Here is an 18,572-nt window from a genome sequence, read left to right as displayed (position 1 = left end):
TCCAGCTCTGGGGCTCCAACATAAGAAAGACATGGAGCTGTTGGAGAGAGTCCAGAGGAGGGCCACGAAGGTGATCAGAGGGCTGGAGCACCTCTCCTATGAGGACAGGCTGAGAGAGTTGGGGTTGTTCAGCCTGGGAAGAGAAGGCTCCGGGGAGATCTCATAGCAGCCTGCCAGTACCTAAAGGGGCTACAGGAAGGCTGGAGAGGGACTGTTTACGAGGGCATGGAGTGACAGGACAATGGGGAATGGCCTTAAGCTGAAGGAGGGGAGATTTAGGTTACATTATAGGAAGAAATTCTTCCCTGTGAGGGTGGTGAGGCACTGGCACAGGTTGCCCAGAGAAACTGTGGATGCCCCATCCCTGGAAGTGTTCAAGGCCAGGTTGGACGGGGCTTTGGGCAACGTGGTCTAGCAAAATATGCCCCCAACTATGGCAGGGAGGTTGGACTAGATGATCTTTAAGAGGTCCCTTTCAACCCAAACCCTTCTGTGATTCTATGATTCCCAAGCTTTGGAAATACAGACGCTGTTGATGTTCGGCATCATGCCTCCAAGCCCGTCCTGAACCACCGTTCCAGTGCTACAGTTTATCTCCCGGTCTCTGCAATGCCCATCAACCATTTTTGACATATATTGACATTGAGTTCCTCCTGTGTATTCCTCATACCGGCCTACAGATGTTTTAGCTTAACATTTTGTTTTAGCTTCATTCTCTCCTGCCTCTTACAGTCCCAGCTCCAATGAATAATTCATTTACATCAATGAAGTGCAACAGTCTGTCAGGACATAGAGTTTCGTAGCAGAAGTTAAGACAGAACCCAAAATTTCAAGCCCGTCCACAATCTGGATCTGAGCCCTGAAGACTAGAAATAATGAGCATTGATTGTTTTCTTTCTCTTGGCTAGAAATGCAGTTTAGGACCTGAAAGTTTATTTCTAACTATCATGCTTCCATGAAGAAAGGTTCTGAGACATCAGCATTTTTGACTGACCAGCCAACCAACCTTTCACTACAACCTGCCAAAACACATCGTTAGAAGCCTGGTCAGCCACTAAGAAAACCGTACAGCAGTCAAAACACTCTTGGTACCCCAGGAGTACATTGCTACAATAGTTCACACACACACAAATATCGCAGGTCTCCCCTGCCCCCCCCAAAAAAACCCCACTCTTAGTACAGTTCTGATGTATTTATTACTATATATAAAAAAAAAAAGTATAATCACATGCTACTGCTTACAGACTCTGTAGCTTTGAGAAAACTTCAGGTCTCCACAAAGTACCCCAAAGTTATGGTAACAAGTCTTATTTTAATTGGATGACCACAAGTTGGAGACTTTCTCTTTACAGAGGTCATCAGATTCAAAGAGAAATAAAGACACTGCTAATTCAACATCCAGGCAAACTTTTGTTAAGACAGATTTATTAAGCCTCTACATATCAGCATTACCAAGTATCCATCATGAATCAAAAGCGCTATGGTCTCTGTTTCTGTTACACTTTAAGGCCCACCTTCTCTTAGCCAAAGACATGTATTTTAGTTTAGTATTATTTCCTGAAGTGATATGACTTGCTATCCAAACACAACCTGAATTGTATACTCTTGGTCTCCAAGGTTGAAATTATTTACCAGTTGCCAAGCTGATTTGCCTGTTTATACCCACTGACAGATACCCTGTAGCCTTCTCCAGCTATGTGACCCCACTTCAGATTTGGGACAGTTTGTGAAAGCTAACATCAGTCATGCACAAAGGTACCAGAAGTGTTTTTACACAGGTTTGTGCCACACTACTACCCATCTCCATGCTACCACAGATCTATTTTGGAATCCTTCCCTCTGGCAACACTTTCCTGAAAGCTGGAAGCTTTGATGGTTCAGTCTAATAGTCTGTTGCTCAAACAGTCAGCTAAACTACATCTCAGCAAGTACATTTTTCGAGCCAGTGCTGCATCCTAGACATCAGCAACAGGAGAGGGCATAAGAGTGAGATACATGAAATTTCTAGCTAAGGATGTCAGATGCAGTTATGAGGATTTTTACAAGCTGTACACTGTGACCAGAAACCAACAAGTGGTATTCACTTCACTGAGACTCAGAGCTGGCTATTATTCCCCTACTTTTAGGGTTTTTTTCAGATATTATAGAGCACCACTAAAAAAATCTCTTTCCAAGAGGGAGGGAAAAGTGGACAGAGAGAGGTACTAAAATTCAGATCAGCATTATCCATGCTGCCACTTATTTTAATCTTAACATTCACTCAAATATTAGATTGGTGGGTCAAGAAAGATGAGGACAACACTGATAGAAGAAGTGTCAAAGGAGTACAGACAGAGTGGACAGCCTGCAGCCCAGCAGTACAGGAGCATTATTCCAAATCCTGAGCCATCAGACATAGCCAGACTTCTTAAGAGTTTGGCAAGCACATGATCTGTATGAAGCAACTGCATCCCACCTCCCTCAAACTTCTCATGTTTGCTGTCTAGGCAAGATTACAACTATCTTTGTATAATGTTTTAAGCATATAACTAAGAATACAGTGTATCATTAGTCCTCACTCAGCAAATGGTGATCATACCACTCAATCACATGAGCAAGCACCAGAACAAGTGGAATTTTGTATTTGCAGATTTCTGTATGATGGCTAGAGGCAGAAGCTGATTTTATGATGACTGAAAATAGAATTAAAAGTGTCATATACTGTTAAGTTTAAAACTGATCTGAAGCATTTTTAATGTAGCAACATTAGCTTTCTCACCTCCCCAACAGAAGTATGTTTGTTAATTATCCTCACAAATCAAAAGGTCGTATGGGATGAAAATTCTTTTAGAAGAGGAATATTTAATCTAGCAGACAAAAAAAATTTCAACATCCGGTTACCTGAATTTGGAGAAAGATGCAAAGCAAATATAACATATGTATTTAAATTGTAAAGACAGGATATTTTGGGGAATCCAATTATGCAGAACAGATTTTTTATAGTGGAGACTCTTTCTGTATCAGGACCTGAACACAGGACAAGTATTTTTGCTCTGCTACCTTTTATGGTCTTCATTAAGACTAAGCCCAGATAAAGTGGCCTAAGTTCCTGCAACTCTGAAATAAAGTTAGTTATCAATGTTTGATAACTTGGCTGAGCAGGCCATTAATTCAGAGTGGTCATCTCTTAGCAAATCACAGGGGAGAAAAACAAACTTTGAATTCACTAGCATACTATAAAGAGAAGACTCTGACTATGTTAAACAGTTCTTGAAACTGAGGAGGGACCAAGGGGTAAGCTGTGCCAGAGGGCACAGGGTAGGAGACAGGACCAGCACAGCATGTTGATATGGTGGTTCTTTAACTAGGGGACCAGCACAGGCTGGCAACAAGCAAAACTGTTTAGGGAGCCAGGTGCTCAGCCAGTGTCCAATTCCACTGCGATTTGTCCTAGAAGAGCTCAACTACAAATGCAGAGCACCCACAGAGGACCACAGTTCTTGCAAACACGTGAAAGCTGACAGCATGTCTAAGAACTCTGCACTGATTATGGTCAGTTCACTTGGTGATGCCATTTTCAGATTAAATAATTACGTCAAGAAGCAAAGAACTGTTGAAAGGCTACTGCTCCAGACTACTCACCTAAAGGGACACTCTGGAGTGCACAGGGTCCCATCAAACTGGTCCCGACACCATATATATTTTGGTGAATATCCAACACAGAAAGCTGTGATAATGGTAAATTAATTAGTGGAGCCCACAAAAAAAGATGCAGGAAACTGTCTTGCAGCCTTAAACCAAGACTCAGTATTTTTTAAAGACAATAATCTGTAGTTCAGAAGCATTTATGAATCTGCTGAAAATTCCAGGGTGTTATCTGTGTAAAGAAAATGTAGTTAGATCATCACAATAGTTTAAGTTATGGCTAGAAACTTTAAAAGAAAAAGGAAAGCTGTGTTCATTTTTTATGTTTTGAAGTTCCTACCTGATTTAGAGGCATTTATACTCAAATAATCCCTCTGATAAGGGTGAGAAAAACTCATCCAAAGTCCTGCAGTACGGCAGGATTTAGGTATAGCCCAGCCCTGAGCTAATAATCATCCAGTTTGTGCACAAAAAGCTATCAAGAAGATTCCACCACTTCAAGGGTAGGGCAGATCTTGCACTCTCAGACTCCAGGAGCTTTAATCTGCAATGTTTCATCAATGTATATGGTAGAACTGGATTCTTAATCTGCGTAATCTTTAACTAAAGTATTCATTCAAAACTGAAGCTAAATAAAGACAGTAAGTAATAATTTAACATCTAAGCTCAGATTCAACATCAAAGAACAAATTGTAACCGAGCACCATATCAATTTGACAGCAAAAGCAAGGCAAAGAAACATAAACAGCTTTATATACACACACAAAGTATCATATAACTGGTTTGAAACAGAAACCAATTTCCAGGGGCCATGAGCACCTCCAAACCTCCTTTTGTTTCAACAGGAATTGCGTACATTGTTAACAGATTACTGATGCCATGCAAACACCTACAACCAAAGGTCAGTTGGTTCTTCATCTGAAACAGTCCTCTCCCCACCTCCCAAATAATAGCAATTGGTAACGAGAGCTTCTGTTTCCCCAAATTTAGCCAAGCTTCCTTTTATACAAAAAACATGAAGTACCACCAAATAAATACAGAATTCTAAGAGCTGAAAGAATAATCATTTTCTTAAACTCAGAGATGTGATACTAAAGAAACAAGATTGAGTCCACATATAAAGTTACAGGTTGATGTTATGTTTAACTATTTATATTAAAGCCACAGATGATGTCTAGTAGGTAATCATGTTAAAAAATAAGTTTCATGAAAGCTTTACTATGACAATGAAATGAAATTTGGTGAAGTTTAACAAATTTCATAGCTTTAGCTACTGTGAAAAATATTACTTGAAATGCATTCAGAATTTCAAATTCCTGAAATGCAAAATTTTCAAACCTGAAGTAGTCTACGATAGCTACAGCTGTTCTCTGAAATGAAGGATTAGCCCTTGTAACAAAGAAAACAAGATCCCTTCTCCACTTTCTTTTTTTTTTTTACATAAAGGAAGGATGAGAAGTGCTCCCAAAACAAAGTCAATTTACAATTTTAAAGGGTTATTACAGAAAAAAAAAGTGCATTCCTTTCTTTGCTTGTGACTATATCTTAAGCAAGCCTGTGCCTAAATTCAGAGGATGCTTGATGTTTTAACATTAAATGTTGTCATATTTATCACTGAAGAGCCCAATGGCATACTTCAATGGCATCAGTCTTCACATTATGAGACAGGAAAGCAGTCGTTCAGTTGCACTCAGATTGTTGCTTGCTTGCACCGTGGTATATTTGCATTTACCCTGGAATCCAGTGAGAACTCACCCTGACCTTTCATGTTTCCCTGAAAAAGCTCTTCTAAACTTTTATATAAACCAACAGACACACAGGATAAACAGCTCTTCAGTCCTTTCACTGACTAGAAAAAGCAGGTTTTCTTTAAACCGATAGCTTAATAGTTATGCTAAATATAGCTTTTGCCACATTTCTTGCTTGTAATTCAATGTAATGCTTCTTGATACCTCAGTCATCATCTTGCTGATTTCTTTTCTGTCAACGGAACAGGAGAGTTCATAACATTAGGACACGGTCATCTGAAGTAAGAGCACTAAGAAATTATGACAAGTGTTTCCAGATACAATGGGTATTAGACAATGACTGCATTTCTAAGCCATTTTTTGAATGGTAAGAGATAATGTTTCCAGCAAATGGAACAGAGCAATATCAATTCTCTCCCCCATCTCAAACTCTAGATTTTATTTCCAGTAAAGAACAAGATTTGCCCCATACATTAACCAACAGAATATACAAGAATCGGAAAACATGACGGTGGTGGCAGAAGTCAGTGGTCAAGATGAAGGCAACCTGCCCTCCCTTCCACAGCTTGCAGAAACGTCATGTTTTCATGTCACTGTCCATCAAAGGAACAAAGAAATCATATTGGAAAAGGAACAAGTGTTTAAGGTTTTTCCCTAACACACATCTTCTAACTTTTAAAGTTCTTAAAAGCATTAAAAAAGAAAAAAAAAAATCAACCCGATAATACATTGTATGATGGCTTCGTATGTTACTTTTTCTGTAACTACGTAACCTATGTTAATTACAAAAGCACAGGAATTTTTTTCACTACTTCTTACCAGTTTAAGAAAGTCAATTAATTTGTGAACATCCTCTCCTGTAGAAAGGTCTACAAAATCTTTCGGCAGTCGGTAACTCAGGTATGGACTAGGCTGGACAGTAACTTTACTGTTCGTACAACGGAAAACTGGATAGTCCTTTGGAAAAGATATTGGGTAAGAGAAGAACAGTGTACGTGAATAAAGCTAGCAACGTTTCTTGAACTCCTCCAAGAGATTGTCTGAGTCACTTTGCCAATGAGATTATTTGGCATTCATTCAACTAAACCTGCACTTTCTAAAAACTGTAGTTTTCTTATTAAAAACTCTGCCCACTTAAGAGCAGAAGTTAAAATGTCAAATAAAGGCATTCATTCCCTCACTTTAAAGTTTCTAGAATGTACCAATTACTAATGCATTTAATATACATACGCTTATAACAGTGCTGTAGTAACAGAGCTGTAAGGAACTTTGAGCAATAGTACCTACATAAATATGTGGATAAAGTCTTTACAATAGAATCCCTAAACTCACCTTCACAGGTTCCTTGTTTAAACCCATGTTTGCAAATACAACCTTACCAAAATTATGATCTAAACTTTCCAACCAAATTACTTACTGAAGGAAAAAATATCTCTATAAAATATCCAAAAATATCTCTAAATGCTCAATTGTAGCAATGAGTTTACTTGATAACTTGATATAATTTTCAGTTCAACACATTGACATGACACATAATTGTCTACCGTATGGCAATAAGCAGCTTCATTTTAAAGACAGAAGTTCAGTAACTTCACACCAGGTTCTGTGATCGGATGTAAACTGAAGCATAAAGACAAGTCATTCTACTTTTCATCCAGTCTTACACCAGGGAAAACTGTGTAAAGTGTCTGGCACTGAGAAAAAGAAATCCTCAAAACAAAATTCAGGCGTGCCATGGACAGCTCAAGAATTGGGAGCATGTTTTAACAAAGGAGATACAGCTTTTAGCAGGAAGGTTCGTTGAATGGGTTTTCATACAGCAAGAGCCACCCGGTGAGACTAAGAGAAAGTGGCGTGAATGATAGCCTGCAGAGTGGTGTATTTCCCTTTCAAAGTGTTATGAAAATCACGGCAGAACTAAAGCAAAGCTCAAATGTTCAAATCAGCTCAATAAAGCACATCATTTCAGTCACCTCTAATGCAGTCGAACAGCTAGAAAATAAAGAAAAGCACACGCTATCTGACCTACCATCTCTCCTCAGACAACTACCAAGTGTTTCCCAAGATGAAGTATCGTGCTACTTTATATCTTCTATCCAGCTGTCCAAGGACTCGTTAAGATGTGAGGACTCAGCCTCAAGCACGCAGTGAGACAAAAGCTGGAGAACAAATAAATGAAGACTACTCCTCCCTCTCTGTATTAACAGGAAGTTATTTGTTTTTATGGAGGCAATGCAGCCTGGAAGAGGGACAGAAAAGCCCTGCTCTGCAAGTCCAGGGAGTTCAACCAAAGGACAAGGCTTCCCTGAGGTTATTTGATGTGAGGAAGAGACAGAAGTTAAGCTTCTTTTTGCCTCCCCCCGCAAACATAAATCTGGAGCTCTGGGAAACTGTATGACAGATATCAGGAACAAAGCAGAACTTTAAGTGACTAAATAGAAAAGTAACAGATTTTAAGAGAAATTGAAAAGAGCGCTTCACAACTGTATAAAAGCAAGTTTCACGGCATCTGCTTCACACTGCGGTCAAGGCTGCAATAATGGGCTTGTACTGTCGGAACTAAAAATTCCCTTGCAGGCATCTAAAACTTGCATGCAATACTTGCTGAGAATAACTGCTGTCTAACAAGGTAGATTCTATTTACAAAGAGTAAACTTTTCATGAGTTAAGGACGCCTATTTACTTCAATGGGATTTGTTTGATTATAACAAAGAAATTAAAAAAAAATTAAAAAAGGCCATAATGCCTGTTAGCCAGCTTCCCTCACCGCAGGGCTGTACCTGTTCCGTTGCTTCCCCTTCACCCTGGTCTCCTTTCAAGTTTTTCCCAGAGGTCAGTTCTTCCCAAGTAAATAGCAGTGAGTCTGTTACTTCACCAAATGGGTTAAAATCTATTAACCAAATCTTACCCTGCAACAGAACAACAGAAGAATTAAAGTAAGTCACAGAATTTAAAAAAAAAAAAAATCAGAATACTTATACTACTGTAGTATGCTTGGTCTTTAGATAAAAATATGTCAAAATTGAAATCACCTGGTTTTAAGCACTTAAAATATTCTAACATCCTTTACATTAGACACAGTTTTAAACACAGCAAGCTATGACTTACTAATTTATTTTATTTATTTTTTATTTAAACAGAAGATCAAACAGTGCTCAAATAAAATGAATTCAGTTCTATGCAAGGTGCTTTCAGAGGGACCACAGTTCTGTCTAATCTCCATCGTCCTCCAAGATCCCCACATAGCATTAAGAAGGAATGGAAAAAAAAAAACAAACAAAAAAACCCCCTCACAAAACAACAAAAAAACAACCCCAAACAAGGATTTTGCTTTCCATCAAAAGTCACCTCAGCACAGCTGTACATTCAGCAGTCTACAAAGATTGCTGTTCTTGGTCTCAGAAGGGACTTTAAAAATACAATAGCACTGCAAAACGCTAGTGGAGATCATGAAAGCTGAAAGGTGCTGCACAGATATAGATAAATAAAGAATAATTTAAAGGCATTTTTTAATATAGCCATTAGTAGCTGTCCAGGCTAGTTTCTCCTGCCTCATCTTTAATATATTTGTGTTCCAAGCAGTTCTGGTAGTATGCACAACAGCATGCCTGTTTTACAAGTGAAAAACGAAAGCAGAGAGACTAACATGACTTATTAAATGTAACAGAGATGTCAGCAGGGGAGCAAGAAATAGTTTGTGTTCCTTTAGTCACCTCAGGATACAACTCTCAGCACACGGCCATCTTTTCTTACCCAAGAAAGTGTCATCTATTCTAATAAAGCAAAACATTAGAATAAATTATAATGAAATATGACTATAACCGCTAGTAAAAATTTGCAAAACAAGTATTACATCTGGAAGAAATCAGATCTATCAAATATGGAAAGAAAATGGTTGCTATAACATAAGCAGGACTGAAGGGTTTTATTGTGTTTATTAAAGATCAGTTGGAATTGGAAACCAAACCTGAAGACTGTGTAGCTACTAAAAACTTATTTTGCTTTCTCTTTCTTTCCCTCATTCCTGAAAGATCTTTCTTTAAAAGATCTTCCCTATCTTGATACAAACAGCAAACATCTTCAATGACTTACACTACGGCCAACTGGTTTCTAACTTACAAAGACGCTTCTGAAGCCCGCAGTCACAGAGTAACATGGAGACTTCCTTTCCCACCCACAGTAACTAAGCCACCCCCACAGTGCCCTATAGAATAGGAAATGCATGGAAACCCATACAATAGAGAACAGAAATGCTCTGCCTGGTCTGTTATCATCCACAGCCAGTTACTCATGCAGGTGAGGGGAGTCCCAGCACAGATAAACCAGTGATATTACTTGTAAACTGGAACTGAGCTGGCACCCCGACTGGTGAGTGCATGGTTGCACGCAGGCTTTCACAGGTCGGTCTCTCTCAGGACACATCCATGTGGTACAGCTCTCACAGAGTAAATGCTAAGAAGCCAATGCACCTCAACAGCAGCACCAAAACCAGATGGCTACAAAAAAAGCCCAAACCTGCGAATTGCGGGGACACAGACTTGAGTGGTTTCTTACTTGTTTTGGAAGTGTGAAGAGGCACGAATCGGCATGGCTAAGTTGCAACACCTCTGCATTAATATTGACACCATCAGCACAGAGAGAGAACAGGGGCAAGCTGTGCTATCATTTTCCATCTCTGCTCCTCTTCAAAAAGCAGCCACAAATTCTCATTATAAGTGATGTTTTACTTTTGTTAATGGGGACATCTTGTTAGCTTCAAGGCAGCAGGAGGAGGAATCTGTAATTTTAGATTCATTCTACCACACTAAAAAAACAAGCTAACGAACCAATTTAATCACAGACAGAAGCGATGGCTTGCAAAGTTCATTCACCAGTTCTGAGCATCTTTCCCTGCATCAGAAATGTTTACATTTAATAAAGGACTTCCCTATGAGAGGCTTTTAGAGACTTCTCACCCCAAATACATGAAACTCAGCTTTTTCATAAGAACTTAAGATCATTTCCCTAGGGAAGAGATGTACCCTGGAAAAAGTGAAAATTGTGTTTGAGACTACTGAAAGCGACACCTGTTTTTTGTGAGCACCCAGCAGTATTCCTCGCTCCCTGCAGACAGCAGTACACTATCTACAACATCAACCGTTTCCTTGAGATGGTCTTAAATCCGTATCAAGCTTTGGTAGCTGCAAATTGATGAGAAGTGGCAAAACAAACTAAATAGCCCTTTTCAGGGCTCATTAAAGGGTGCGTATATAACTCTGGGTCAGTAACCAAACTGCCTTTTAAGATTAAATACTCTTTCAAGTCTTACATGCGATGTCATGATTTAAATATAGTTTAAGATGACTTGCACTGTGTATCCAAAGAGCAGTAGTAAAGCTATTTATCTGCAATCTTCTGGTATTAGTAATCTTTGTTATATGAGAGCATAGAAATGCATGAAGCAAAAAAGCAATGTTGTGCATATCTGGAGGGGGAAAAACCCAACCTGCATTAGTTTTTTTTTTTCCTCATCCTAAACCAGGAATCAATGGATTTACCATACCATGTCAGCTTCATGCTTTGCTTTACTAAAGCATTAAGCAACATGCTGCGGAAAGGAAGTGCCTATGACAAAGACTGTTTAAAGGAAGTTAAAAAGATAGATAAAATGCAAACTGAACTGTTACATCTCCCTAACTCCAGCTGCACCTTCATGCACAGTGACAATGCTCACAAGGCAGAGACAGGAGCGCTAGTTTGCATGTTAATAAAAGCAGCTGCGAGGTAGCAGCGGTCTGGAGCCACTCACTGCATTTCTTTGTCTTACCACAGTGACTTGTTTTGAACATGGTTACAAGTTGTTAACACCTGGGTGTTAGCAAAGAGCAACAGCAGAGTGATTCTTGGGCTTGTGGGCTGTTGCACAATGATTGTGAACTGCTGGCAGGGGTAGAGGGGTGGGAGGGTGGAGAGAAAGAAAAAAGAAAAAGTGGATTGAAATGAAAACAGGCTACCGGTCCTGCAACATAACCTCTTCAGGACCAGATCTCCAGATCATCTAGCTTGGAAGACTGTATGGCAGTGTTTCCTCCTTAAAAGATGACTTGTCTGAAGAGAGCCTAACAGGAAAGGCAGACGCATAAAAAAGCTTGCTCTCAACCAGGCCACCGCTGCTTCTAGGCCACCCTCCAACTCAATGAGCAGGACCTGTGGCAGCTTACTCCATACAGTCTCTCAAGTAACTAAAGCAAGCACGGGGAGGGGGTTGCTCTTGTTCACGACCGCATCAAAGAACGAGTTTCTCCAAGCTGAATAGAGCTGAAAGAATTTAAAATAAGCAGACACTGGACATTTCTCTCATTCTGTAGGTGAGGTTGCCGTGCAACCAGCTTGATGAGGAGCACAGGCTCTGGAAATTAATCACGCCCGGCAACACAATATTGTTTTGCTGCCTATAACTCACATAACAAAGGGAGTGACAAATAATACAGTTGCAAACCACAAAAGTATGTGTGAAAGGAGGAGGATCTGACACACAAAGGGCTATCTGGCAGTTTACAAGACCTGAGGGTAGGAGGCACCAAGCGATATCTACAAATAGATATGTTTTATCTTGACAGATGAAGAAACACTGCTCATTTGAGATCACACAGGCTGAAACCTTTTACTTAAATAATCTGCCTTCAGGCCTCAGCTGTGAGGCAGAGTACTCAACGGCAGAACCTGGTTCAATGCTGAAGTGTTGCTCCTCATTTTGCCTGACAGTACCCTCAAGTCTGATGATCTGAGCCTGGACAGGTTATTTTCAGTACCATTCAGCATGGCCACTTTTAACCCGTACCCTCATTTTAGATACCTACGTTAGAAGTTGTGCTGAGCAACAGCAAAATAGTTGTTTTCCACACGACACACAGTCCTGTTTAGTTTCTGTTTTGCAAACTATGGCATGGTTTACTATTACACAATGACAAAAAACTTTAGCAACATTCAAAGTCAGAATCAGGACTTACTACAAATACCCCCAACTAAACTCAAAGACCTTCTCCAATCCCAAGTGTAAACAAGTCAAACAGTGAGACTCATAAACGTATACAGCAAAAGTATATAGCCTTTTTTTTGCATTTCTGGTTTAGGATTTGGAAGAAATTTGAGCTAGAAGAAAGACTTACTTCTCATGCACTAATGTGATTCCCAAAATCAGGTTTTGAGATTTACGGCTACATTATGCATTTTTGGTTGTGGTTGCTTTCAAAACAATACGTGTATGCCTTTCAAACACAATTCATTGGACCTATTTCTCTCCACTGACACTAGCAGAGGTCAAGGTGACTAACTCTGATACTGGCACTTGAAGTTCAGATGGGACATTTCTCCCCGCTTTGTCAGTACCTGGACGTTCAGGGTTCTGCCGAGCACTCAGAACCACAGCTGGAGCAGTTTGAAAAGAAAAAATTATCTTCCATCTGTAACAAACTAGGCACGCCACATTCATATACTCTTGACAATTATCCCTTTGTACCCTAGACTTCCATATATGGAGTACAAGTTACCATTTTCCAAACTCACATGGATAATCTGAAGAAATATTAACAATTAATTGTGATGAGTTCAGATGCTACAGTGAAAGAACATCACAGGGGGAAAAAAAAAAGCCTTTTTTGTAAGAATCACTCAAAAATTTTTTAGTGAGCAAAATATCATGCCTGCCTTATATTCTGAAATATCACGGTTATTCTGGCTGAATGTTCAGATACATTTCTGTCAAAAGCACCCAGAGTAAGCATTATGCAGAGAGGGAACCTTAGCAACAGGTAGGGAGTGTTTCACTAAAACAAATTTAGTAATGTTGCATGATATTGATTAAGTACCTATCTTAAAAGAAAATGCCCCAAGCCTGTCAGTGTTTAAGAGGCATTTGGACAGTGACCTTAATAACATGCTTTAATTTTTCATCAGCCCTGAATTGGTCAGGCAGTTGGACTAGATGACCATTGTAGGTCACTTCCAACTGAAATAGTCTATTCTATTCTAAATTATTTCAGCAGCAAAGACTCTCTGTGTCATAATGAAATTGCCTCCAGTAGATTCATAGAACTGACAGAATTGCAGCTGAAGCCAAAGTTATGTGCTTTAAGACAGACTATTTCTCTGGAAGACATTTACTAAAAAATTACATCACTGGCACAGACATATTTTCACCCCAATCCTATTATTCTCCTACTGAAGTCAGTGTCTAACATAGAAAAAGACCTGGGGAACAGAATAATAACATCAAGCAGGTCTTTCGGGTTTTGGGGGTTTTCTTGTCAGGACCACTTCTAGGACAATGAAGCTATTATTCGCTTCATCTCTGTAGCATTTCAGGAAGAGTTTCCACAGAATAAACAATTATATATAACCTATTGCTCACTTACCCTGCTGTCTCTGTACACATCAAAAACAACTGTAAAGGAGAAAAAAAATATATGTTAATCTTAAAAGATATATCATTTCACAGATGTCATCTAAATCTGAATACTTACTTGTGTTCACAGCACAATCTGCAAAGTCAGTATGTCTAAAGAACAAGCCAGAATCAGGTTCATTCCCAAGAGGGAGTTGAAACATTTCAAGAACTACTGTTAATGCACCGAGAGATCAGCTGCTGGGATTTTCCATTTAACTCTGGTTTCTTCTGTTGATTCCCCCCCCCACCCCACCAACGAAGAACATTTGATCAACTCTTAGCCCAGAGAGAACCTTATCTTCAACATTACTGTTGTTTGGTTTACAGCGAAACAGAGAAATTTCAAGGAAGGATCGAGACTCCACTGTGCTAGACACTGCACAAACATTTAATAAGAGAAAGTTTCTGCTTGAGGGAGATTAGGACTTCAGTAGATAACAAGACAAACAGGTTGTAGGAACAAAGGGGTCGGTGGGTGTGCTGAGGAGGCAGCGGCAGTGAAAGGGCTACATTTCATATAACCCAGAGCAGATACAGCACACCTACGGATTATCAACAACTCTTTCCAACAGACCCTTTGCTACTTGGTGACTGAGGCAAAGCTGCCTCGAGCAGCTCCATTGTTGTCCCTCTCCTTGACTTAATTAAGTGTGAACCTTTGTACACGCATCTATTAGCTTCTGTTCTGTATGGTTACACAAATCTTTGTCTCTCTACTCAACTAGGGAAATCGACAGATAAGCATTCAGGCACGACTACATGCAGAAATTGTACCAGTTTAGCAGAAAGAAAAAGAAAAGCCAGATTTAGAAAAACCTCAGACAAATGCTGCATTGCCACTTCCTTCACTAATAAGGAAGGGAATATTTCAGCTAACAGATTTCCCAATACATGTGGGATAAACTAAACTCAGGATATGACTGAAGAACACTTGAGCCTCAGTGACTACTCAGGAAGCTGCCTGTCAGTAACAGGGATGTTGATTGATCACGTTCATGCATGTAAAGCTACTCAGCAGCTTAATCCAACATTTCATGTGAAGTCGGCTGGGCTAAGGGCAAACCACAACTCAATAGCACCAAAGCCAGTCACGTAACCGGTTTTGACCATATAGGCTAAAAATCCACGCAGCTTTTTGCACAAGCTCGGTTACATCAATTTTAAATGTCACTCTGGAATTAAGTGCTATGATTTTCTTGAGAAGACAAGCCCCCGGTGGCTAAGTCATCAATGTGAAGAGGAGCACAGCAACACTAAGTTTCTTCCCCAACTGCTCAACTGCACTTATTGCCTGTACCAGGTACTCTCATTAGTCATATTTCATTAATGGAAAACTTGCATCTGAGCTTTATTATAAAATTACACCTGTCAGCTAGCAAGCCTATGGCAATCATTGAGGCTAATGGCATTTCGCAGAATTTATATCCCCGTGAAGAGTGATTGCACGTTGGAGACCAATTCAGAACACTCACAAACGCTGAACAGAGAAGAAAACCTGAACTCTTCCCTCTTCTTAGGGACCACCTCAGAGCAGGAGTGTCATGTTCCAGTGAGACTGCAGTAAAACTTTATCAGTAATTGCTCAAAATGGAGGGTAAGCCAAGTCTCAACTCTACAGCAAGTATCAATACTCCAAACCATTGTTCTTACTGGGCTCTTATGAAAGGTATTTAGAAGGTTCTAACATAATTTAGATTTATAAAGCATTCACCCATCTGTTATCCTACTGCTCTGACTCAACTCTTCCATCTGGAGATGCTACCAGACCAACTGGAAAAAGCAGAGCAAACAGCATCAAAATCCCCAACGAAACAAGAAGTCAGGAAAAAAGCTATAATACCTTTCCTTTTAAAAGCAAACAAACAAGCAAACCCAGATTTTTATTGTTAACAACACATATGCTACCAGACAGTGGATCAAGGGATAAGCGGGGGGATGACTGAAGGGTGGTAAAAAAGGCAGAAAACATTTTCTGCATGGCATTTCTCTGCAGAAGGAGAAGTCACCAGCATTTAGAGCCTAGGAACAAAAGGTTAACAAATCTTCATCTCAGAAGGTCACCCTGAAACCTCCTTTTCCCAGAAGGTAACTCAGATGGCACAGTTTTACGTCCTTTACATAAGATGACACTTCAGACCTTTCAGTTCACCAGACAGCAGTTTCAGAGCCTAAATCTAGGCACCAATTTCCAAAAATAGTGCCCTGAATTCTTATCTATCAGTTGATTACATACCAGCTAAAATTACTTTGGAACACAGAGGAAAATTAAAAGACAGTAATCAGAATGTCAGATCTATATGACTGTTCTTACTTCAAAACATTAGGGCTATGGACCTATTAAATTAGTATACTGATTTCCAGACTAGTAGTCTTCTCCAAGGAGTGGGCCTTGAGAACTTCTCTGGACTGAAATAAAGAAACCCTGCAGAGCCAAATTATTAAGAATTTTCATACAAGGTAGACTGGCATTAGAAGGTATCTTTTTCAGCAAGTCAGACAGGACAGATCTGTTTGACTGCTCTGGTGGCTCAGCAAAATAATTAACCATGTTCAAAACTTACCTAAACATTGAGTTTTCAAAGCTTTGTAGAAGACAACACAACTGACATACAATTCTTATTTTTATGTATTTTTACCAAACCGAGGTTTGGCCCCACCAGACCCAATTTAGATTTCTTCATCAGATTTTTCACCACTCCTGATCACCCATCACAACAGAACACTATTTAATTATCACTAAGCCATGTCAGAAACTATTTCCAGCAAGATCTGCAAAGGAGTCCACATTTAAAGAACAAGACAATTAACTTGGGCTGCTTAGGTGTATCAAATATCATTGCCTTTATTCAAAAGTTTCAGCAGCTAAGCTGCTGTGCATCAATATTCTAGGAGAAATTATTATAACTTCTTGAAAAGAAACTTACAAAACCTTTCTTCAAGGAATATATCAATAATTTAGCAGCAAACGTCTGACAAACCTTCAGGGTTTTTTTGTTCCCAATGTCATTCAAAAACTACATTGCTCTGCACACTTTAGCCACAAGAGCTGTAAGACTCTCCCAAGTTAAACAGAACCAAGCCCTGTGAAAGCAATAGCTATGAAGAGATGGATGCATATAGTCGCAGACTTAAGATATTGGGGATGCCATTTTTTCTACTGAGAAGTACTTGTTTTAACGCTGATCTCCAGCAGTAGATTGGAATATAGCACATTGCAGCTTGGTGTGCTGTGGAGGGAACAAGCCTGGCTCAACAAGGGGACAGGAGGACAGATCTCATTTCTATAGAGTTTGCCCTGCAAGCCCTTTCAATTTCAAATCTCCCAGTACCCTGCAAAAGAACTTCAAAGAAGCAGAGCCTTCATTTCTGTTTTTACATCTTTGTAACTATGCATGCAATAAGTACTTGAAAACCCTCATAAACATCCTCCTTCCCTCCTCCATACTCCCCTTGCTAACTGAAGCCTTAAGATACTTACAGTCTTCATCCAAGAATTTATACTGTATATGTTTCTTGAAAAACTCCTGTATTGATCTACAGATCTCCTCATGTTGCTTAGAGATATGATCGTAGTATTGAGTGTAGTCCCTCTGTGAGATACCTGTCAATAATTTTAGTTGATTATAAAGAGCTTTAGGCATGCAAAAAAGCCAACCAGACAAAATGCAGTTATCAGACATAGACATGTTATCATCTATATTTCAGAAGATGAGGATCTCCCAAGTTTCAGCCATTAAGAATTACTTACTGTTTGCCTTTATTCTCCAATACTTAAAGCACTTCCATTAGTAATTTTTCCCTTGAATAGTCTGCCCTACATTTTGCAAACTTCATTTTATATGTACACACGTTGACTATTTGTATGTGAATTTCAGGAGGAACCTTTGCCCAAGTTCAAGTTTCCAGTTCTTATCTTTTCCTTTCAGTTTTATCCCTCCCAGTTACTCTGGTCAAAAACCTTTTCTCTTCTGCACATCAGCTGTAAGGACCAGAATTTGGAACCATGAAACATGAGAGCTAGATGCCAGGCTTGCACATTAGCAAAGATGATAGATCATAGTGTACCATAAAGATTCTCTTTTAACTGATTTATTAAGCGTGGAATAAAGTGTACCTATTTGATAAGGCACCACAGGTGAAACCTTCAGTTCTAAAAATCAACGAGATGGCATGCAGTCTAGTACCTTCTTTCTCTCGTTCACGCCCCTCAAGGGCTTTCTTGCATATCTGATATTAGATAAACTATCCCAGCTACATCACAAGCTCTTAATTTCAGACTTTTGTTTGCCTACAAGAGAACAGTTTAAGTTGACATCAACAGGATTATATCCTTGCATGCATCTTAGTTGGCAGAAGTTCTCATACAGGATACGTCAACATAAGCCACTGCAATACTCTGCTGGACAAATGTCAAATCGAGACCTGCCTCATCAATGCAGAATGAGTAACTCATGCTATTTAGGGGCGTTCATGCAATTTTAGGGGAAGAAAAACCCAGAATCCCCCAAGAAAGAGGTATCCATGATGGCAGTTTGCTATTTTGACTATATACAAAACACAGAGATTAAGTTTTACTGTAAGAGAACGCTGACTGTCTCCAAAGATGTGCTCTTTTAAAAAGTTCATATGAAGTTTATGATGCCAGTGGAACTTTGAATTATTAATACAACTGCAAAGCTTAACTCAGGTCTAAAAACTAAAGATGGTGGCATCTCAGGGGATGCAGATGTGTAACTGGGAAATCATTCACTACCCTGTGCAAGTATCACTCCTTA

The 18,572-nt window shown here is 39.5% G+C and overlaps 1 protein-coding gene across 2 annotated transcripts in view; it reads right to left on the bottom strand.

The window, feature by feature from the left end:
* Positions 1–1,179: 1,179 nt before the first annotated feature.
* Positions 1,180–18,572, bottom strand: part of CDC123 (cell division cycle 123) — a 39,335-nt gene continuing 21,942 nt past the window's right edge. Inside the window, exons 9-14 of one of the 2 annotated variants that reach the window (XM_054837378.1) lie at positions 17,276–17,398; positions 13,766–13,794; positions 8,153–8,281; positions 6,192–6,329; positions 5,577–5,604; positions 1,180–3,856 (exon numbers count right to left, since the gene is read on the bottom strand). In XM_054837378.1, coding sequence (XP_054693353.1) covers positions 5,578–5,604; positions 6,192–6,329; positions 8,153–8,281; positions 13,766–13,794; positions 17,276–17,398 — 446 coding nt within the window. In that variant the 3' untranslated portion in view covers positions 1,180–3,856; position 5,577. Of the gene's footprint in view, positions 5,605–6,191; positions 6,330–8,152; positions 8,282–13,765; positions 13,795–17,275; positions 17,399–18,572 lie in introns of both variants that reach the window. The other variant, XM_054837465.1, reaches the window with a different exon arrangement.

This window comes from Grus americana, chromosome 1 (genome assembly GCF_028858705.1).
Source record: "Grus americana isolate bGruAme1 chromosome 1, bGruAme1.mat, whole genome shotgun sequence".
Taxonomy (NCBI): Eukaryota; Metazoa; Chordata; class Aves; order Gruiformes; family Gruidae; genus Grus; species Grus americana.
This window is presented reverse-complemented; position numbering and strand designations above follow the sequence as displayed.